The 23,983-nt window shown below is 44.0% G+C and overlaps 1 protein-coding gene across 1 annotated transcript in view; it reads left to right on the top strand.

The window, feature by feature from the left end:
* The window catches only part of LOC133347247 (ALK tyrosine kinase receptor-like), a 186,772-nt gene that overhangs the window by 69,716 nt on the left and 93,073 nt on the right, over window positions 1-23,983 (top strand). The window contains exons 2-3 of the mRNA XM_061559357.1: window positions 3,861-3,941; window positions 7,901-8,050. Coding sequence (XP_061415341.1) covers window positions 3,861-3,941; window positions 7,901-8,050 — 231 coding nt within the window. The remainder of the gene's footprint in view (window positions 1-3,860; window positions 3,942-7,900; window positions 8,051-23,983) is intronic.

Raw genomic sequence — 23,983 nt, 5'->3', positions numbered from 1 at the left:
GTTGCGGCAAGTGCTGTGAGCGAGCACCTATGAAGGCTGTCACAGCAAACGAGGGGGTGTGTGGCCAGCACCATGCCCGGCTGCCTTTGTCTTCCCAGTGGCGATGTTTACACAATGCACCAGGTACTCATTTGAGGCTTAGTCGACCTCGGGGAGGCCCAGGACCGATGGTGACATGATGAACACACACAAAGCAAATGCACTCTCGATTGTGGACATATACACCGCATCAGCTTGTGCCATTAATAGGTACTCATTAACAGGACAAGATTTCAACATGCGTCGTTACACGGGCAGTAACATTAGAATGTAATAAATTGATTATTTGCAACACAACGTACCTATACAACACACATTATACACACCAATCAACATTCAACATAGACGTATGTGTACAACACAAACTCGTGTGTAGCCTATGTAGGATGATGGGGCGATTGGTGTCGGCTGGCACCTATTAAGGCAGACACAGTGGACGAAGTGTTGGCATGGCGCACCAGTTACTCATTTAACACCAACTCGAGCGAGGCTATTTTAGGAGAGCTTCATATGCTTTGTGTGCATACCCACGATTAGTACCGACTTCTATGGGATTCTACAGAAATGCACCACCACCCCCTATAAAAAAGACAAGCAAATAGAAAGGTACCCCAGCATAGCCTTTAATATACTTTTGGGGCGAGTGCTATTAGTAAGCATTTAGTAAGGCTGACACGGCACCTCCGATTAGCTACGTACGGTGCGAAAGAAGTTCAACATACATGGCATACGAGGGGCGTGGGTGGCCAGCACCACACCCGCCTTTGTCTCCCCAATGCTAACATTTAGACACCGCACCAGGTGCCCATCTAAGGCCAAGTAAATGTCTTGGTAGGCTCAGGACTAGCTTCAGACACGTCACTGATATTGGCCACAAGCAGGAATCGAACTCAGGCTCATCGGGCTCGTAGTGCAGCGCGCTGACCTTTACACTCCAGCTTCGCCCACTCTTATGTCTTCGGCTCAATGTTACGGGAATATTTACGCTAGCACAACAACAACAACTCTTATTCTTATGTTTTTTCGGTAAAGTCACGTAGGTAAAACATTACAGCTGTCGGGCTGTGACGGTTCCACCTGAAGACGGAAGCTTGTGTTGCCTCCGGAACGTCGTGATTTTTATTTTATTTTACTTTTATTAATTTTAATGTTTTACCTACGTGACTTTACCGAAAAAACCTAAGAATATGAATCCTTGCAGTCACGAAAGCTTCAAATCTAGAACAACAACTCTTTGTCGTCAAACAGCCTGCTACACCTGCTACCTCGGGCAATGGCCCTGAATCGAATCTGCTTTTCCGCGATCACGTGACATTTTGACGTGTGTCCACGTGCAGGGTTTTTAGGCTGCAGCGTGACGCGCGCTCACGGGGGTTGTTGACCAAGTGTCCAGATTGAGGGTCGCCAAGGCGGTAACACCTGGACATGTGACGCATTGCTCCACCTCATCGCTGAAGTGTAATACAACACCGTCACAACCCCCGGAAACCTGTTTTAAATTGGTAGATCGATCCATGGAGGTCCAAATATTCTGAGACCGTTTGTCACGTTCAGCCAAGGTTGCGCAAGCAAATAATTACAACAATTGAGTACATTTGGTAATCGCGCCGTTCTTATAGTGCAATGCTTTCACGAGGGAAGGTGCTGTGTTTAACAGACGTAGTCTGCGGTAGATTCACAGTAGGGGGCAATGTTGCTACATGTAATCCCAATTGAGTAATTTGTGGATCATTTTTGAGAAATTTGGCAGATTAGGACGTTATAGGTATGTATGTTGAACTTCTTCTGCACTATACGTAGACAACCTTGCTAATCGGAGGTGCGGGGGAAGGACCTTGACGCGGGAATACAATGGCCTACTCATTTCAAAACGACACCAAGGGGATGCTTGAACATCCATTTCGAAGTAGACGCCGCACATATATATAGCTAATATAACCGCGGTAATAATCAGGGTGGCCTGCTGGATTCCAACCGCAAGCGTCTCCAACAAGCGGCGAAGGCAACGACCGCTCAGCCATGTCACCATCCCGGGGTGCAGAGCTCACCTCCATTTTCAGCACTGAGCCCGTGGGAGAATCTTCACAATGTGGAAGGCGATGGAAGCCATCTCAGAGTTGATTAAAAAAACGCAATGACAAATAGGAGGGCAAAGACCGCTTGCGCAAGAAGATATTGAGAAAGGAAACAGTCATGCCCCTAACGGTCCAAAGGGCCAGGGGACGAGAGAAATATGGCAGGACCTAGTCTTTCAGTATAACTGGTAACTTCCTACAAAGCGGTACTCATTATTGTGGACCCCAGAGGCATATGATGATTGATTAAGTTGACCAACCAGCCAGAATTAGGACTGTAAAAATGTACAAATGAGAGCCCGGTGCTTCCATGTTATGGCTAACCCATGTTTAACGGAGATATTCTCTTTTTACTGTTTCCACAGATGATATATTATGGAATCGGGCTCTCATTACAAGTAGGAAAAATCCCGAGGGCATCTTAGGCCCATTCACTGTCGAGAACAACACTGCCCCTAACCATAATGGGTCGCCAATATTTTAAAATAGCTTATAAAATCCAGTGGAATTAGCGCTCTTCTCATTAAAATTGTACATCTATAAAGGGCACACTAAATGTCAGCCAAACAACATTACGCGTGTTAATTTTATTGGTTCGGCGGCAAGCGTATGGGCCTCTAAGGTATCCAGCTGCATTCCTTGGAGCAAAAAGATGTTTTCCCTGGGAGGACACTGGCATGGCCATTGTGCCCTATAGGGTTGAGTTTATGGGTTGAAGACTTGGCTGGTACAATTTTACAATTAACTTCTGGGCCACATTTATCCCTGTGGTGTAGCTTAGCCGTGACGATGATGTAATTATGCTCGCTTAACTGTGAATGACCACATCATTGTATTTCGTAATCACACGTCCCTTCGAGACCGTGACTCCTGAGAGCCGTTTGTTGTAGAGCAAGTGCTGGCAGTACGAGAGGTGCTGAAGTGATGGCCCGTCATGAGTGGCCGTTTAATTTGTGTGACTCACAACTCAAGGAAGTCTGCAAAGACTAATAACATTTTTTTTGTAGCGAATTGTTATTTTGATAGTTTTTTTTCAGCTGATGCAATATACGGGAATCGAGCGGTGGCACAGTGGTTAGCGCGGTGTTATGAACCGGTGACCTGAGTTAGATTCCCGGCTGTTGCTCAGCGATATCTAAACTGGCCCTGACGCCCCATTTGATCAACCCACGATGACAAGCGAATTGAATTACAGTCAATCGGCAGGTTGCATGCGGTAGGGTGCAGTGTGTGGGTACTCCCACATCTCCTTCTTGGTTCTTTCGGTAAAGTCACGTAGAAGGGAAGTAATAAAATAATAAAAATAAAACATAATAAAATTTTATTATGTTTTATTATTTTATTACTTCCCTTCTACGTGACTTTACCGAAAGAACCAAGAAGATTAATCCCTGCAGTCACGAAAGCTTTAAATCAATACTCCCACATCTTCTCAAAGACGTCTGGCCAGAGTGGAAGAGTATGCTGCTCTCGAATGGGGCTCTCAGAGCTGCTCATGAACACAGGGGTAGCGTACACTAACGTCTTGGTCATGGCGTTTATGTTCTCTTGATGCCCCTCGATGTCTCAAAATTGAATCGTCACAAATTTCTCCAATCCTATTAACAAGCGGCATCTCATCAACTGTGTGGACCTTGTCTACGCACAGTCTGCTCTGGCCTCCTGTGAAGCTGCTGCTGCTGTTATTGCTGTTGGCGGTGCCCTCTCTTAGGTTGTTGTTATTGTTGTTGTTTGTTGCCGTTTCAGAGAACAACTCTAAGCTACAGGATACAACCGGCACGCGCAATAAAGCCTGGGTGCCCTCCGGAGAGATGTGGGCACAAGGGGGTGAGAACACCACACGCAACATTCGCCAGCCTCACCCATTAAAATCGGCCAATCATCCGTCCATCCATTGGAGCTTTCGTATGTATGTACGTTGAACCTTTGTCGCACGGTACGTAGCCAACCGTGCTAATTGAAACCAACCATGCGAACCGGAGCAGCTTCTGCGGCCGTCTGGAACGTTCTTCCTGCCGATCAAAATCATCTAGATTGAAAAATCACCTACATTGAAAACTAATTTCTTTGGAATTGCTTGGTATTTTTTTTTTATGTACATACAGACGGTGGCGTGGGCAGGTCGTTGCAGGGCTGCGCCCTATCTCCTCGTAGGCCAGGCTTTGCTTGAACCGATGCTGGTGAACTGCCCAGATGTTCATTTGCAATGCTGGCTGAGAGACGTATTGCTCCAACATTTCCGGGCTTTATAATACAACAGGAAATTGATTCATTTCATGTCTTACAATGTGACCATATCTAGAGATGCCGTACAGAAATGGTGGCCCCTTGTGTTTCCTTTCAGACACTGCAAATAACTTGTTTACTCACGCTTTGAGCTGTTTACAAAATCAAATATTTTATTACGCAACTCATGCAGGTTGCTTTGAGGCCCATGAAGGCAAATGCACCATATAAATATATCTTCATAAATGTAAGTGAATAAATTACACATAACTGTCCAGTGGATGTAACTAGTACAAAAACACACTTGTAAGGCCAGTATATATAATGTGTATATCTATCTATCTATCGGTCTCACTCTCTATCATTCTCTATACATTATATTTGTCTTTCTACCCTGCCTAACCCATTCATGAACTCAATCATAAACAAACATTTCCAGCTATTGACTTACCTATCCACTTCAGTGTGTGCTTCAATAGGGATCCATTAGACCGAAATTACCTTGTTTACAAGGATGTTCCATTTGCTATGTACATTGTGCCTTTACAAAGCTGGTTGTATGTTTTTTTTCCCATGACATTAGCCAGGAGTGGCTTATATGTCACCGCAGTGCCATGCAAATTATATCATCTGTGAGTACATTCATTAAATGGTTTAACATTCCCACTTCATTGTCCGTGCCAATCGTCATTGCAAGCCGACATTCATAACTTAGAGATCGCAACATGCCTGTGATGGTTGACCGTTAAGCAAGCGGAGGATAAACCTTTGAAAGGTGCATCAGCCAAATGTCAGGAAGTGCATGGTGGGTTCAAGAAAGCATTTTGAGCTCATTATAGAAGAAAAGTAGTTACAGGCAATGATAAAGAGATGGTTGAGATGCGAGGGGCATACAGGCGAAATGGAAGGTAGGTAATTAAGACAGGCACTGGAGCGATATTAACGGTCTTTGATCAACAGGAAGATCTACAGGCAGATGGTTGGATAGCGCACAAATAGATCGTGGCGGTGCGGTGCCGACTGCACAAACAGGCGAGAGATTTCTGAGAAGGCAGAGAGGGCAAGGTGTGGTGCCATCGATGGTGGGAGTCATACCGACCACTACTCTTGATATCGTTGTTGTGGGGTGGCAGCAGTTGCTTCTAATCCAAGGCTCTGCCAGAGACATCGGTGGAATCACAAAGATTTAATCGTTTGCATGAGAATCCAATATCGCCGTACCACAATGTGGCCATATTCCTTGAAAAACGACGTGTGGTCTTCAAGGTCTCTCATTAGGCTCATGGTAGAACCCTACTCAGTGTCACTCAAAATCTGCTTTGGACACCAAGGTCTCAAACTGTTACAGCCTCACGTGGGTTCTCTGCTGCCGCCCCCTCGGTGTGGAACTCTCCTTGCACATCCGCAACGTCAAATGCACTCTTGACTTTCAAAAACATTTAAAGGCCTCTATCTCTTTGGTCAGGCCTTCAAGCAGCCCTGAGCCTGGCTCCGCACCTCTGAGCTGTTGACTTGACTGCAAATCTGGCGTGTTATGAATGTCATTATTAAAGGTTGACCGACTGACCTGTAATATACATATTCATCAGCACTCCTGCTCACTGACAAATGGCAGATGCAGGTTTAAAGTACTCCGAGCTTCTGGCTGATTCAAAGATGCACGGCGGAAGTGAAAGTCTCTCCAAACAATAAAAATTACACATTTGCCGTCGCCAAAGATCGGCCAGCTTCATAGCGATGTGAAGTTCAGTAACGTTTTTGACAAACATAGGAAACCCTACAGCAGACCTTTCCATTTACAGAATGAGCGAAAGGACAAGTGATAAAGTGAGTGGGTGCGGGTGAACAAGTGAGCGAGTTGTTAAGCGAGCTGTTCAGTGAGTGAATAAGTGATTAAGCAAATGATTGAGGCTGTGCTGTTTCTCATAGAAGGGAAAGAAAAAAAACATTGGGGCTGTGATGTTGCTGCTCACAGTGTTGAGGCTGGTGCATTATGAACAAAAGTGATTAATTTAACAAACAATAGCACGTTTTCTATACTCAATAATCACACTCGAAGCTAAAACACCACAACAGAATTTAATTTAATTTGTAGTCACCATTTTAATGGTGTATGGCCGATATTGTCTAACCTGCTAAAATATTTTTTAAAGGTTTAGTTTGTAGTGCTTTAATAGTTCAGAATGTAATGTATCAGTCATGCCCTGTACATACTCTTTGGTTCTTTCGGTAAAGTCACGTAAGTATAAAAAAAATTAATAGATCACGACGTTTCGATCGCCACACAAGCAATCGTCTCTGACCTGAAGACGATTGCTTGTGTGGCGATCGAAGCGTCGTGATCTATTATTTTTTCTATCTACGTGACTTTACCGAAAGAACCAAAGAGTATGTACAGGGCATGACTGATACATTACATTCTGAACTATTAAAGCAAAGAGTATGGATTCCTGCAATCACGAACGCTTCAAATCAAGAATGCCCTGTACGGTGCTGAGTAATTTGAGGGCCTGTTTATTCACATCAAATACGTCATGTGCTCGCCAAATATAAAGACCGATAACCGTACGTCCATGGGAACAATTGCCATAAATTTTTATGTAATTTAGCTCTGGATAATTTCCACGTGTTATCGTTCAGCTTTGACGGCCAGTACATACCGACCTATTCTTGAGAAGAGTATGCAGGACAAGCCGTCCCTGAGCTGATGCTGTTCTTCTGAAGTAATTATTTTCTTTGATTTGGGTTTACCGATGACAGCCGTGTTTCTACAGTATCAGCAGTTAACACCTCGTGCGATTAGCTGCTAAAAAACATAAAGATAAAAAATTAATTCATATCCGAGTCGGCGGTCTACTGGGCCTCTGCATGTGGGAAGCCAACAGCTATTGTCATGTGCATATAATGGTCCCGTCATAGGAATGTAGAGTTTCCACCATTGACTCAGAGCCACAGGAAGACCACTGCCCAATGCTCATCTGAGGAAGGAGACACTTTAACTTTTTTTTTTTAATATAGAGAGCCAATGTAAATGTGGTTACTTGTATTTTATTACAAGCAAAAGGAGAAAAGATAATTGTTTCAGAAAAAAGTCAGAAGAAATTAACCCTTGCAAGGCTTTCTTTTGTCACACAAAAGTAATACATGCTAAGAATGCAAGTTCAAAATATAAACCTTAAATGCTATGGAGTTTTCCTTCAAAATGCCAAATCGTCCATCAGACAGATGGGCAACCAGACACAACATCCATGTACACAAACAAGACAGAAAAGATAGACAGATGACAGAACAGATCGAAGGACAGAGCGAGAGAGAGACAGACACACGTGCAGACAAAGACAGGTTACAAAATAAAAGTCACGCTCGCCAGCCGCTCTCCTTGGCACTGCCATGGCCAGTACTGCCGTGATTTCTGTGCCCACGTGACGGGGCCTACGATGATGTGTAACGGCAATTTAATTTACGATTCAAACAAAACAAAAACTAAATCTGCCTTTTCCGCTGGCCTCAAACAACCTGCCTCTCCCACCCTCCCCCCCCCCGACAATGCTGCATTCCAGGCCACGACTGCGACTTTGACTCGGGCGGGTGCGTATGGTCTCTCCGCGGAGACAGCGGCGTCTCGTGGAAGGTGGTGTCTCCACGGGGGGTGCCCCCCGCACGCCGGGTGCTGCTGCCCCCGCGAGATTTCACCCAGGGCCGTCCGCAAGGTGAGCCGCCCCCACTCACGCCACGTCGGCAAGGTCGAAGTTCACGATGCGATGCGATTTGAGAAAAAAATGCGCGATACGACGATTATCGCCACATCAGTTTGCCCTTAACTCTAATTGTATTTCATGTTTTGTAGCCTTTTTTTACAGTATTCACCTTTAATACGAATATAATGATTGCTTCCTGGGTATTTTATTTCAATTCACTGAACATAAGCCTGTCATTAGTCTTTTGATTACTGTAACATTGCAATCTATATGCGTATGATGCACATGCTTTCAGAAAATCATGAAAAATCTAATGCTTTCAACATTGTATTGATTTAACGGCATAATAGTCCTTTTTTTATAAATGTAATTATTTTTGTGAACCTTAGTTATAATTTTGTCAGAAATATGTTGTCAAGATATGAAATATTTTGTAAAAAAATGTAACAGGTAATGGTAATCACTACGTGAAAATATTTTAGCAAAACAGACGATGCAACAATTGTTGATCTTATAACACGACAACAAACTCTTGGGGGTCTTTGGTCTACTCTTCCATGTTCATCAGAAGTAGCCACACATGAACCTCGATCGATTGACTGCCGTTGTACACATTTTTTTCTGCTGGGTTAGACAAAGGCGGAGATATTTAAGAAACTTGCACCATTATTTCAACCGCCATGCCAGGAGATGGAATAGAACTGCCGTTCCCTGGTTTGCAAGTGCAATGTGCTCACCAGAACACGAAGGGAACTCCCGATTGTGGATCCTGCATTGTACAATATATTGTATTGCAGTCGCATTGGGCAACTCTATGGCTTCCGTGTGGACATACGTCCAAGGGGGAACAGATTTCGCGACGTGTTTAAAAGCAAGAGATTAGCTTCGGAATACTTTTATATTACAATAATAATCCCACGGATTTATATTCATGTGTCCCTTAATCCAATCCACTCATGCTCACATTGTGAAATCCTTGAAAGATGATGCGTTACACGAAACGTTTACAAGCAAGAGATACCTTTGGGATTACCTTTTGGTTGCAATTGTGATTCTCAAGGCTTAAAGTTCCCTTATTCCAATATAATGGTTACTATTGATGCTTTGTACATTTTCCCCCTGTTCTGGATGGGTTTTCCTCCGTGTACTCCAGTTTACTCTCGTAGATATGCAAATAAAACGTACAGTGTAACTGGCAATTAGTCAAACATCTCAATCCTGAGCAAAAAAAAAATTCTTGCATATTACTCAATTGGGATCACACACAGAAGGCACCTTCTGCTCTGAAAAAAATGGCAGGACAATCCCCAACGATATATTCTCGAGACTCGGTGAGGCTTTCAAACAAGCGCATTCATAATTAAATAATAACCATACACTCGCTGCTTGGCAATGAGGTGGCAAGAACTTGGTAGTACATCAAGTAGGTCGATAACTAAATAGGTATTATCTAAAAGCTCCTCACTGCCAATTTAGGTGAGCGCCTCATGCGCAATGATCTCTGCCTGATTCGCCAACTCTGCCTGCCATGTTGATGGACTACAGGTGTGCACCACGACACAAAAAGACAAAGATCGCCCATATAGCCATACAGACTGTCGGGGCAAGTGCCCGTTAATGCGCATCTGTGAAGGCCGGCATAACACAACATGGAGTTGGTATGGTCAGAACCATGCCCTGCTGCCTTTGTCTCCTGAGCGCCGATTTTTCCACGCCATACCAGAAAAAAATTCTGAGTTGACCTCAGGGAGGCCCTGGACTGGTTCAGATATTCGCCACTGTTATCTGTGGTCAGGAATTGAACGCAGGTTGCTGGGTTCGCAGTGCAGTGCACTAACTACTGCACTTCCGCTGGACCATTATGCTCAGCACACAAGGACACGAGCTGAAAACCACGGCACTTGGCCGGTGCCTCCAACTCTGACAATTGGCTACTCTTTTTGTAAGGGCACGTGCACGGTGTGTCCGTCAAGGGCACGAAGCTACAGCGAGGTCAAGTAAAAAATAATGAAGTCAAAGTGCTTTTTTCTTCTAAGGGGGCAATGGTGTGGCGCTCATCTCAGTCGGCAGCCCCGACTTAGTTCATGGTGGAAATTTCACATTCCCTCCATAAGACGACCACTGCAAACCTCCCACAATGCGGTAATCGTTCCAATCGAGACTTTCAGGAAGATCGACTGAGATGGTCCTCGACCGGAATGTAAACTCAAAACCTTCTTATTGTGAGTCGATTGCCCAAACCACTGTATCACCCAGCCGGATACGGTAGGAGGGCAGCATAAACAGGAGCAGAGACGACTCATGGCCACCAAAACTTGTCCCTGCACTGAAAGTTCGATGAGACCTCGCGTTGTCTCGCTCCATCTCTGAGAGAAAGATGGAAATTTATATAAGCAAAGGAATGCGGAGGAGCTGTTTGTCCAGTTTCTGAGAAAAACCTATTTCTGAAAGCCTTTTCAAGCAATTTGTTATTTTGCACTTATCTTAAAGCAAACATCCATTCCAGCTTAGGCAACCGCCTGAGAGAAAAATATAGTATCTATCAAATAGGCTCACGATGTGTATGTAGTTTTGATTCCTGGCAAACATTCCGGTCGGTCCGTATAGATAAGGCTTACTGTTTCCATAGCACGTTATCAGGTAACTCATTGGCAGTGCATGAAGAATGTGGAAATAACGAATTTGCATGTTGTCGTTCCTTTACACGATTTCCAAACATGGCACGATTTTGGCTCATTTAACTCAGAATCGTGTAGCTGAGTTGTTAACCTCGGGCAACAATATTCACCAGTGTCCTAGAGGACACGCACGGGGAGATGGAGTGAACTTCGTGGGCGGCTGCTCGGTGGATTGTTGCATCACAGGATCGTGAGAGATGGTGGCATCTTGGGGAGGCCTTTATTTAGCAGTGGATTGACCATGGCTGATGATGATGATGTACCGAACATTTCCAAAGACAGTTAATCATGTGATTTGGCTGGATGGCGCTGAGGTTAAAGCATTCGACGTTTGATCCTACGGTTACAAATCCTGGTTGTGTAGGTCACATGAGCAACGATGGATACATTAAGTACAGCTTTGTGTTGAGGTCAGCAGTGGTTGCGCTATGGACAGACTGGCCCCACAATAGGATTTTAGAGTTTCCTCCCCTTACCGAACATGGGAGACACTTTGACTTGAAATTACAATCACTATAGTTTACTGTAAATCCATCTCTGTCAGAAGACCACATAGTTACACGAGGTCCCATGCTCCCCAAGCCAATCGGAGAATAATCAATATTTAGCTTGCGGCCTAATAGCACTGATCAAGGTCGGTGTCTCTACGCTCCAACAAATTATGGGGTTGCCACGGTCCCTGCCGAAACCTCTGAACTAGAGCTGGAAATTCCACATTCCTAAGGCAGGGGCACTTTACTCTAATGGAAGACCACCTATGTTGGGCTTTGCCAACCTGAAGGATGACCAAGGCCTCGTCAAGCCCCGACGGGAATTTAAACTCACTGCGAGATCCAACCACGGCAGCACTTGGCCGAAAATAATTGCTCGATAATTGGTGAAAATATTTAAATGGGTCGCACTCAAAGGTGTGACATGGATGGACCCAGCCATTGTAATGCCTTGCAGTGCCGTCTGTTCTCTTCTGCCACGGTAATTGCGTTCGTCAATTCTGCAAAAACAAAATGTACTTGCAAATTACTCGATTGGGATCACACACACAGCAGGAACCTCGCCCTCTGCTCCAATAAAAAATTGTCAGGACTATCCCCAACAATATTCTTGAGACTCGGTGAGGCTTTTAAACAAGTGCATTCATAATTCAATAATAACCATACACTCGCTGCTTGGCTATGAGGTGGCAAGAACTTGGCAGTACATCAAGTAGGTCGATAACTATGTATCTACTTTTCAGCATGTCATTCGTTTATTATCTAAAAGCTCCTCGCTGCCACTGGAGGTGAGCGCCTCATGCGCAATGATCTCTGCCTGATCCGCCAACTCTGCCTGCCATGTTGACGGACTACAGGTGTGCACCACGACACAACAAAATACAAAGATCCCCCATATAGCCATTCAGACTGTCGAGGCAAGTGCCCGTTGATGTGCATCTGTGAAGGCCGGCATAACACAAAACGGGGGGGGGGGGGCGGTATAGTCAGAGCCATGCCCTGCCGCCTTTGTCTTCTGAGCACCGATGTTTCCACGCCATTCGGGAAAAAAAAGACTGAGGCGCGTGGGTAGCATCTAGAAGCATCCAGCAGCATCCCCCGCCTTGCCTGATGCTATGCCGAGGCAGCCGAACAACCGCGTATTCCTACTCGCGCGACGTAGTTATGCTCACTCAATCGCGTTATATCCAATGCGCGTTATTAAAACGCGTGTCGTCGGAAAGCAGACCGTGTGAAGGACACAAAACAGCTGGTTGGAAACATTATTGAAAGATACACAAACACACACAGAGAGAGAGAGAGGCGTTGTACCGACTGCGTGGGTTCCGTGGTTGTGCTGCGTGCCTCTGCCATGCGTTGTCTGTCCCCACTCGATGTCCGGCATGATGTCTGCGGAAATCCCTGAGGAAGCTCCCAGCACGTGGAATGAATTGTCGGACATCATGCTGAGCAACTTGCGGTACACCCCCCCCACCTCCGCCACACCCCCAGCAAACACATCGACAAGAGCTACAGAGGATTATGTTGCTTGTTTATAAGCTTTGTTAATCCCTCCTGACGATAATCGATGACTCCGACTGGACCTTGCCTCTGCACTGTTTGCTGTTTTTGTTTGTCGGCTCAGGGCAGAAGAAAGGTCTGTAAGCAGTGGCACGCAGACTGCTGCTAGGGCTCCTCCTGTGCCGTGGGCCTCTCCCGATGTCGTTTTGGGTTGTTCCGGCAAATCGTTTTTTGCTCCAAGTGCCTTGGAGTTTCTTCAGCAATGTCGGACATCATGCCGAACAACACACAGCAAGCACGACCCGAGAACACACCAGGGGGCTATATAATTTCCGTGTAATCAGAATGCTGGTAGTTAATACCCTCCTTGTGCGTTGTGATAAATAAAATGAAAACTAAATAGTTATTTCCTCAGATTTCAGGGAAGACAATCAACAACATGGTGAAGTATGGTCAAACAACCTTCGAAACGACCAACAACATCATGGGGTGGTTGTCATCCAGCAGTGGATTGACATAGAGTATGTGAAGAAAAATAAATACCCGAGCTCAAACTATGTAATGGGGGTGTATTCTTTTTTTACCTGGACTCACCTCTGAGGACAATGACACGACGTTACTGTGCAGCTGCCTGTAATCTGATTACTACAGTAACCTTGGTCGTACATTCACAAGCATCATAGCGTGGAGCTAACACGATTTCCAGTGGGTTTAAACTAAAAAAAATTTTTATGAGGCAATTTGTTCTCCTTAATTGCATCAGCGAGCCAGTCGGGACACCGCCTCTGCAATCGGGACGATTCCTTGACCAAAATTACGTCGAGGTGGTCTTGAGTGACCTTCGTCATCTTGGCATTTTTTTTTGTTATCCTGAACTCGGGATCATAAGACCCCAAAAAAACACTCAAGTGTCCCAAATCCTTCCCGGTGTTGTGCAGAGGTCTAAGAAGGCGTAAGTAGTTGTTGCTGTATTATTATTTTTTTTCAGGCACGTAAACAAGCTGTAGATGCCGCTGGATTTATCCAGTACAGTAAAGTCACGCCAGGTGTGACTGTGTAGAGGCACACGTGCCAACAGAGGCGAGGAATTGTTCCTATTTTTAAATCCTTTATATTAAGTTCGCTTGCTTGCTTGCGTGCTTGCGTGCTTGCTTGCTTGCTTACGACCGTGCAAATCTTTCGATCGTTTTTTAACCCACTTCCCGTGATCCAATCGAGCTGACATTTTGCACACAGACTCGTTGTGCGAGACAATTAATGTTCGTGAAATTTTTTTTCCAAAATTTTACACTGTTTAGGGAAAACAAATTAAATATTTAATTACCAATTGCTTCATACTGGCAGACAATCATCTGACCCATAGGTGGCAGCCATCTCAAGCCAGAGGACGAGAGGACTCTAGCCGCCACGCATATAAAGGATTTATAGTGAAAAACTTTGTTTTTACGGGTTATACTTATTAAATCCTTTATTAAATCCTTTATATTAAGTTCGCGTGCTTGCGTGCTTGCTTGCTTGCTTAGGACCGTGCAAATCTTTCGGTCGTTTTTTAACCAACTTCCCGTGATCCAATCGAGCTGACATTTTCCACACAGACTCGTTGTGCCAGACAATTATTGTTCGTGAACAAAAAATTCCCAAAATTTTACACTTTTTAGGCAAAAAAAAATTAGTTTACATATATTCAAATAGAACGCATTCATGGCTTTGGCTGAACGTCAGAGTGTAAGAGCTCAGAGCGTAACCCCTCCACAGGACGTGGTGGAGTAGCGCAGTTGGTAGCGCCCTCGCTTCCCATGCCAAAGGTCGCGGGATCGATCCCCGCGTCCTCCATAGGCGAATATATTTTTAAATCCTTTATATTAAGTTCGCTTGCTTGCTTAGGACCGTGCAAATCTTTCGCTCGTTTTTTAACCCACTTCCCGTGATCCAATCGAGCTGACATTTTACACACAGACTCGTTGTGTGTGACAATTAATTTTCGTGAAAAAAAAATCCAAAATTTTACACTGTTTAGGGAAAACAAATTAAATATTTAATTACCAATTGCTTAATGGTGGCAGACAATCATCTGACCCATAGGTGGCAGCCATCTCAAGCCAGAGGACGAGAGGACTCTAGCCGCCACGCATATAAAGGATTTATAGTGAAAAACTTTGTTTTTACGGGTTTACTTGTTACGGGTTTACTTGTATTAAGTTCACTTGCTTGCGTGCTTGCGTGCTTGCTTGCTTGCTTAGGACCGTGCAAATCTTTCGGTCGTTTTTTAACTCACTTCCCGTGATCCAATCGAGCTGACATTTTGCACACAGACTCGTTGTGCTTGACAATTAATTTTCATGAAATTTTTTTTCCAAAATTTTACATTGTTTGGGGAAAAATAAATAAATATCTAATTACCAATTGCTTAATTGTGGCAGACAATCATCTGACCCATAGGTGGCAGCCATCTCAAGCCAGAGGACGAGAGGACTGTAGCCGCCCGTTTCATGATGACGCAAATGTTGACTAACCACATGGCATGAAATCCCTGCCCCCACGCTGTACACTGGAGACTATTTATAGAGCAGTTACATTGAAGCCGCCAGGTTCTTGAAAGTGGTAAAACAGGTCAACGCTAGTGCCCTCGGGAATATACGGGGCATGTCAAGAGGTGATCTTTCATTTTTAAATCCTTTATATTAAATTCGCGTGCTTGATTGCTTGCTTAGGACCGTGCAAATCTTTCGCTCGTTTTTTAACGCACTTCCCGTGATCCAATCGAGCTGACATTTTCCACACAGACTCGTTGTGCCAGACAATTATTGTTCGTTAAAAAAAATTCCCAAAATTTTACACTTTTTAGGCAAAAAAAAATTATTTTACATATATTCAAATAGAAATTATTCATCGCTTTGGCTGAACATCACAGTGCAAGAGCCCAGAGCGTAACCACCTCCACAGGCCGTGGCGGAGTAGTGCAGTTGGTAGCGCCCTCGCTTCCCATGCCAAAGGTCGCGGGATCGATCCCCGCGTCCTCCACAGGCGAAAATAGTTTTATATCCTTAATATTAAGTTCGCTTGCTTGCTTAGGACCGTGCAAATCTTTCGCTCGTTTTTTAACCCACTTCCCGTGATCCAATCGAGCTGACATTTTCCACACAGACTCGTTGTGTGTGACAATTAATTTTCGTGAAATTTTTTTTCCAAAATTTTACACTGTTTAGGGAAAACTAATTAAATATTTAATTACCAATTGCTTAATACTGGCAGACAATCATCTGACCCATAGATTGCAGCCATCTCAAGCCAGAGGACGAGAGAACTCTAGCCGCCACGCATATAAAGGATTTAGAGTGAAAAACTTTGTTTTTGCGGGTTTACTTGTTAAATCCTTTATGTTAACTTCACTTGCTTGCTTGCTTACTCAAGAATAACAGAAATGAATAATACAATGAAACCGATGCCACGCATATAAAGGATTTATAGTGAAAAACTTTGTTTTTACGGGTAAATTTTTTATGGCACGATATGTCTGGTGCGTGGTCAGCCAGGCCTCGACACAGTGGCGCTGTCTTTCTGTTTGTCGTCATTCGTTGGAGGAGCGTGGTCAGCCTGGTGGCGTGTTGGCTGTTGTGTTGGCCAGCTCTCTGTGTTGTGTTGCATTGTGTTTCTAAGTTTACTTTGTTTGTGTTTTTTCTCATTCATTCTTACCCGACGATGGTTGATTGTGTTGCAATCGAAACGTCGTGTTTCTATTATTGTTTGATTTTATTTTCTACGCGACTTTACCGAAAGAACCAAAGAGTATATCCGATTAGTTTAGTCATTGAACGGATGATCAGTTTGACTCATCGATGATGTCAATAATCAGAGAAGTCAGATCTACTGGAGACACTTTAACTTTGTCATAGCTGTATAGAGGTGGTAATTTGTCCCAGGTGACTAATGTGCGTGTTAGAGCAATAACTAAGGAGCCGTCCATAAATGACGTTACGCACCTAGGGAGGGGCCAGTCATTTGTGACGATGTGTGACGAAGGGGGGGGTTTGCGAAATGTGACGTCACATCAAAATGCGCAACTTTTAATAAATATAAACAACACGTTCTACTTAATTAAATAGACTTAAAAAAAATGTTTTCTCCTACAACATCAGAGTATAGCGCCACATTAAATACGCACTACAATGACAATAGTTTAAAGCGATTTGAAGCATGTTTTGTTTTTGGAGGGTAGGGGGAGCAGAGCTTTGTGACGTCATATTTGAGGGGGGGTCTGACTTTTTGTGACGCCGTGTGACGAAGGGGGGGGGGGGGTCAAAAATCGTCCAAAATCGCGTGACGTCATTTATGGACGCCCCCCTAGCACCCTTGGGTGAATGAGGTTATATCAAGTGTAGTAAGCTGATACCATTAGGCTGATCATCGGTGATGCACATGAAGCTCCCAATATGTTCAATACGGTTTTCACTTAATCATATTGCAGCGCTGAACATACACATATAAACATTTAGGTTGTGTATACGGAGGTTGAATTCTCAATTACAATTTGGTTTTTATTGTGCATACTTTTAATTGGAGGATGTATAATGTTTGGTACTAAATTTTAAGCAGAAAATTGCGATTTAAGTACCGTTCATTGTAGTGATTGTAAGCTCCTAAATATAATCTATGGATACAGAAAAACCGATTCATCCAGCTATGTGTGGAGATCAGCAGGGAAAATGCATAATGAACTCTTGTATAAACAAAGTAGACATCTACTGAATCAGTTACGTGTCCATTGAGAAGTGTTATCTGGAACGATTGATATGCTTTATTTAACCTGGGCGTGGGCCCATTGGCATTATTTTATTGCATTTTCTATATTTAATTGTGTGAGAACGCAAGAACGATCATTATCTCCAGTGATTGATATCCTTTAATTAAGCGTGTGAGAACCTGTTGGGATTAATTGTCTCTTGTGACGGATAGCGAGAGTACTTTGACATTATCTCTCGTCACTGGAATCATTTATTTAACCTGCTGAGAACTCTTTCAGATCCATTATCGCCCTCGATTGATGTCCCTTGTCTGACTATGGCGAGCCCGTTTGGGATGCATTATCTCTTGAGGGTGTGAGTCCCTTGAGATGGATGTAGGAAAAAACGATTGCCTCTGACCAAATCACCTTGCGTGTGCCTCATCTCGTTGGATCACGAAAGCTAAGGAGGGCTGAGCCTGGTTCACTATTGGATGAATGACGACGAGTGTGTATCAGATGCTCTCGGTGTCAGACTACAGGTTGCAACGTTGCCAGCACAACATCGGGCTCAGTACAAATCTATTAGGCACCAGTGGGAAGATGTTAACTACCTCGCCTGGTATGCAGGGGGTCCTGGATCCCAACCCTGACGCCTGCTGTATATTTGAAGTTTGCATGATGTTCTCCCCTTGGTCGCGTAGATTTTTCTCCGGTTCCTCCGGTTTTTCCCTCCACATTTAGAAACGTGCGTTAAGAGTATTTGGCTGCTATAAAATTCCACGTGATAAGCCACTTCGTTGAGCTATCATTTGTTGCCAATTCACTGCTGAAAAAGAGCTAACAAAACTCAGTGGGCCTTACTGGATTAAAAAAATATATAATTTTAGTATCCCCTTTCACGTGCTGAACTGCCACTTGCTGTCACTGCTTCTCTGCTGCTGCACCTATTGTCTGGAATTCCTCTCTGCCGCCATACACACAACACAGGCACTTTTCTTGTTCAAGTTCAGTCTGCAATACTTCTTGTCTTATGAACACGACTTACTGCCTGTGACAAAAGACCCTTAATAATGTAAAGTAGATTAGTACACATGTTTCCTGATTTCGTGTCTGCGGTGGCATGAGGCTGACGTGAAAGAGTGTGGTTGGATGCACACTAGCGCTTAAAACAGACTCGTACTTATTTTACTTCTCAAAGGCAAAGTTTATGAGCTCGCTCGAAAATATGTTTTTAAACGATTTCCACGGGTTCACAAATGCAGGAAACACCCGCGAACAGGAGTACAGATATTGCAGGAGCTATTTTTTTCAGGGCTTTTATGCTCCATAAATATGCCTGCACTTTAAAGTAAACTGCGTTTGAAAAGTGGGAGGAAAAACACGCGCATTGTTTGTTTATTATGCTTTAAAACATGTGACTAAAAATAAATATTTTAAGAATTGTGGGGCTAGGGAACACGTAAAGCGATGTATTATTCCATCTCACGTTTACAGTGTTCTGTACCATGCACCAAGGTGGTTTTGTACTTAGGCGCCACGGTGGCGAGATATTAACTCCCTCGCCTGGTATGCAGGAGGTCGTGGAGTTCGTTTCCAAGCCTGACGCTTGTACATTTGAAGTGTGAATGTTTTCCCCATGGTCGCGTGGATTTTTCTCCGGCTCCTCCGGTTTTACCCTCCACATTTAGTAACATGCGCTTGAGTATTTGGCTGTTATAAATTTCCACGTGATAAGCCACTTCGTTGAGCTAACATTTGTGGCCAGGTCGCTTCTGAAAAAGAGCTAAATATATCTCAGTGGGCCTCAACTGGTACAATAAAAAGTTTAGATTAGTACTGTGACCAGATTGAGACTGGTTCAGCTGTGCTGACCAATGGCAATTCTAATTTATATCCCTTTGTACATCCGCTGCTGGATAAAAAGTTCACACAGTTTCGGTCATGGTAGTTGTTTGGCCATACTTCAATGCAGATTGGTGAAAGGAGGCCCTAGCAAGGACTCTTTGAGATATCTCTCTTCTGACATTATCCTTGACGAGGAATTGAATTATCCATGACAAGAAATTGAATGCTACAGCACATGTTTGATGAGGTCAGAGCACGGTGCACTAAGCAGTGGTCAATTACTTTACTGCAGCTTTTACGCCTCCTTGATCACCCTTTCCCGTTTGTTGTCACGATAGCCCTGCGCTATTTGAATACTGGCAGGATATTACGGCCCATGCTCACATCGCTAAATGGGAGGGTGGGGGGGTTAATTGAAGTCTGTAAACGCTGACCTGCAAGCAGCCTCAATCGTATCGCCCGTCAGACAAAAAACATGTGCTGTAGCATCACCGCCACTCAGTGCCGGATTATCCTCGTAGCAATAGTAGCTACATATGCTACGGGCACCGTACGCACATTCAAGGGGCCCGCGCTAAATGCTTTCAAACTATCAATTCCGGTTCAGTGATTCTGCACTCGCTCTATTACTATAGTACTATACTGTCTTCAACTTTTATGAACGACTGGATGTTTAAGGTTAGCACTTTGTCGTATTATCTGGCTGTATAGAAAATGAAAAAATACAATTACTTTACTATGCAAGTTGAAATTTTGTGTTTTTTTTATTTAAATTTTAGGGTCCCTTTATAACATCAGGCACTGTCGCCAATTAGTGCTTCGACGCGCGACCTCCGCAGTATGTCTCTAGCTTATTCACGAGCACGGCAGTAGGAGCACAGAATACGAAAATATATGGGAGGCGATTTTTAGATAAGCGATTAAGCAGACGTATGTATGTTGAACTTCTTTCGCAACCATGCTAATCGGAGGCGCAGGGGAAGGACAACAAACTCAACACAACAAGCAGTTTAAAGAAATTAGTTTTCAGTCTCGACTTAAAAGTGCATAGCTCCAGTGGCTCGCTAATTTTGGAAGGCAGAGAGTCCCAGCGCACAATGCAGTGACCGGCTTTGTTCAATGGTTAGCCAAAAGCCGCTGCGAGGATGACCGGAGTTCGCGTGATGGTTTTATGCTTCTTGACGATAGTTGTGCCGCACAAGCAACAATAAATGTCAAGGTACCTACTGCACTAGCAACACCTTCACGTTGTACACACATGAGGCAGGAGGATGAATGGATTGACAATGACCTATTCTCAATCAGGCAAAAGCATTCCCATACTCTGCAATTGTAGCGTACCTAGGGAAAAGCACGTGTGTGTTGTATTTCATGGGGAAGGTATCATCTATGTCTCTATAATCATTTAAGAGTGGGTTGACACTAGATCACTTTACACACAAAAGGAAACAGGAAAAGGTGAAGCCCTTTCATTAGTTTTCTCAAGCCACTGCTGGCGGAAGCGTCTCCACTAAAGCCTTGTTCAAGTGAGTCACACCGCAGGGGGTGTAAAGTTAATGCGGCCGCCGTGTTAACTGGGTTTACCTTCAGAACGTTAAGTGAACTGGCAGCCAATCAGCGCGAAGGAGAAGCAAAGGGGTGCGGATCCAAGGGCTGTGAAATGTTTCTCGTGGGGTGCTTAAACAATAGCCACACACCACGAGACCCTTAACGCCACGCCTCAGTTCCAACGCATTGGTGTGCCACACATGCCACGTGACTGAAGGGCACGCGTCCCCGATCTGGTGCGAACCCAGCCGAGAGTTGTCGAATGTCTCGGCGCTCAGGTGGACAATTGCGGTTCTGCGCACATCTCCATGGGCGATGTGGTGGAAATTCCAACATCTCAGTGGTGGACAGCCACTGTAGACTTGCAACAAAATTATATTCACTGAAGGTGGTTGGCTCAGTCAACCGGTTGAACGCTATAAATCTGACTGCGCAACAAAATGCTACCTAGTCAGAATTATCCTGAAATAAATTGCTACTGCACATATTAACCAAAAGAGGTCGAGGTATGAAATGTACTAATTATTCGTTCTGAATATCAAGCAGCGCATTTGTTGTGCGACATCGGAGTCCAGAGAGAATTCAACCATTTGTTAAAATTGAAGTGCGCCGACTGATTGCCATTAAAGCAATATGTGAAATAATTGATGTAACACGCTTTTCAGCACATACGGCTTGCCGGCTGAAAAATTGCCAATGTACCTTTCCCGAAGGATCTTTTCCCATTCCCCAGAGAGAGGGACAGAGGGCCTCGTCTATTGCATTTTCACTTTTTTTTCTCTACAAGGTTTTTACGCTGAGTAAAATGTCGTACACAACCACATCCATGTAGGGTCGGGTTTGTTATGATTCACCCCCCACCATAACCAAGTGGGCGCCACAGTGGCGAGATGTTATCTACCTTGCCTGGTATGCAGGAGATCGTGGGTTCGATCCTTAACCCTGATTCCTGTGTATTTTAAGTTTGCATGTCCTCCCCGTGGTCGTGTGGATTTTTCTCCAGATTCTCCGTTTTTTTCCCCCTCCACATTGAAAAACATGCCTTAAGAGTATTTGGCTGCTATAAATATCCACGTGATAAGGCACTTGGATTGATCTATTATTTGCGGCCGGGTCGCTTCTGAAAAAAATTTGGAATATAGCTCAGTGAGCCTCACCTGCTTAAATAAAGTATTTAGTTTGGATTCAATTAATTGTGCCGATTCATCTCGGGAATCATTTTCGAGTAATGAGACCCCCTTACACGGGGCTCCGTACTTGCGTCAGGACCAGTTTCTTTCGGTCGCCAACACACTCCAAAAAGTCGGAGTGTGAACAACAACTTCCTCGTTGGTGCTGTCTGTACTTCACCGTCTGTCTCCTGACTCACGTCGTGTCTTGATTGCACTGTCTTGTTTGTTGTGCCGCACGTCTTGTTCGCTTTGTTTCTACCGACTCTAGTGTTTGTTCCGTCTCATTCGTATGTTTTCTTGTTTGTTCTGTTGATCTCGTTCCACGTCTCACGTTTCCACCGTTTAATTTTGTTCCGTCACATTCGTATCGGTTGTCTTGTCCTTGTTTCGTCTGTTTCATGTGTGCCGACCGATTTCCACGATCTTATTTGTTCGTGTCATTTATTCTGCTTCATTGATCCTCTCTCTTATAGATGCAAAAGAAGTGCACCGTACAGTACATACATCTATGCCTTCAATGTTTTATAGATAAGCACACCCAAAAACATTACATGACATCAGGGCCGGATTAAGGCACGGGGGCTTTAGGGGCCTCTGTCAGCTGGAGAGCCTCCAGAGAAGAAGTGAAAAGTTATTTCACTTGTGAATGCTGAATTTCATTTGTTGTTAGCCTTGTAAAAATAAATTAACATTTTCTTTAACTTTGTTTTTCTTTTGAAAATATTACTGGAGGCCTCACGGTACCTGAAGGCCCAGGGGCCTACACAATCTTAATCCGGTCCTGCATGACATACCACAGTGAGGGAGACGTTTTTACTTTTGAATTTCGTTGAGTAATGTCAAACTGGTTACTTTTTGTGGCCAAGATAGCAGCCGAGGCTGGCCATTCTGTCATAAACTCGTAAAATATTTCGTTCCAGAATAGTGTTCTAGGGCAGGATGTGGCATTCTGGATTCGCTGGATTGTAAAATAGCACAATTGGAAAAAAGTTAACTTTCAACGAAGCAACACTATTTTCGGAAGAAAAAACTTGTACCGTTTGAATCCGAGCCTGGGTTAACAACCCAGCCCATCACCTCTTTGGGTGTCAATAAAAAAGAGATCACTCCGCGTGAAGTCAGTCGTAGTTATCCTATAGAGAGAATGACCCTTGGTAAAGGAATATGGAATGACCATGGTGGACTTGGGATTCCAACAAAGGTGAGCACTGCTCATATTAGAAATATCCACTGAGATTCGATTATTTTGTGCTATAAATGTCCAAATGATGTGCCACTTTGTTGAGATATCATTTGTGGCCGGGTCGCTTCTGAAAAATAAGTTAATGCCTCAGTGGGCTTTGCCTGGTAGGATGAGGATGGCTTACTTTTATTTGCATGTGTTTGGGTGATTTGTTTACCTTTCTTGTACTTGAACTACTATCATGTTTTGTACTGTTTGTTGTTGTAACGTTCTTACCCCGTGGAGATCTATGAAAACGAGTTTTATAGCTCATCGGATTCCTCCAGCATGAATAAATATTCTGATTCTGAAAAAAAACTTCTAATATTGCTCTATACATTCTGCTGTAACGACTGACTGTGCATTCCTCCCTCATCAGTAAGCCCCGCCGCCCATATCGGGCTGTCACATATTTGGCTCTATTTTTCTTTCCCTTTCCTCCCATTGCACGTCAACACAAATAACGCAGAAGGAATCAGATAGTAATGCCGGCAGCCTACCTAACAATCTTGAAATCACACACCACAGTGGATTCACAAAAAGAGAGGCATATTCCATTTATCGATAATGACAGCAACCGTACCCTTTTGCTGCTCGTGCGATGGTTTGTTTGTCAAAAGAGAAAGCATCTCTCTGAACTGGATTGTTTCAAATGGCCCCTTCGTTTATACCTTTGTAAACAGTAAACTACATCTCTCCGTGTACATCGGAAATTCTTTACCATTGTTGCACATCCACTGAAATTCCTGTATTGGAGCCATCACTC

This window comes from Lethenteron reissneri, chromosome 25 (genome assembly GCF_015708825.2).
Source record: "Lethenteron reissneri isolate LAM-NWPU_2019-01 chromosome 25, ASM1570882v1, whole genome shotgun sequence".
Lineage (NCBI taxonomy): Eukaryota > Metazoa > Chordata > Hyperoartia > Petromyzontiformes > Petromyzontidae > Lethenteron > Lethenteron reissneri.
The sequence above is the reverse complement of the archived record's forward strand: the minus strand, read 5'-3'. Positions and strand labels throughout refer to the sequence as shown.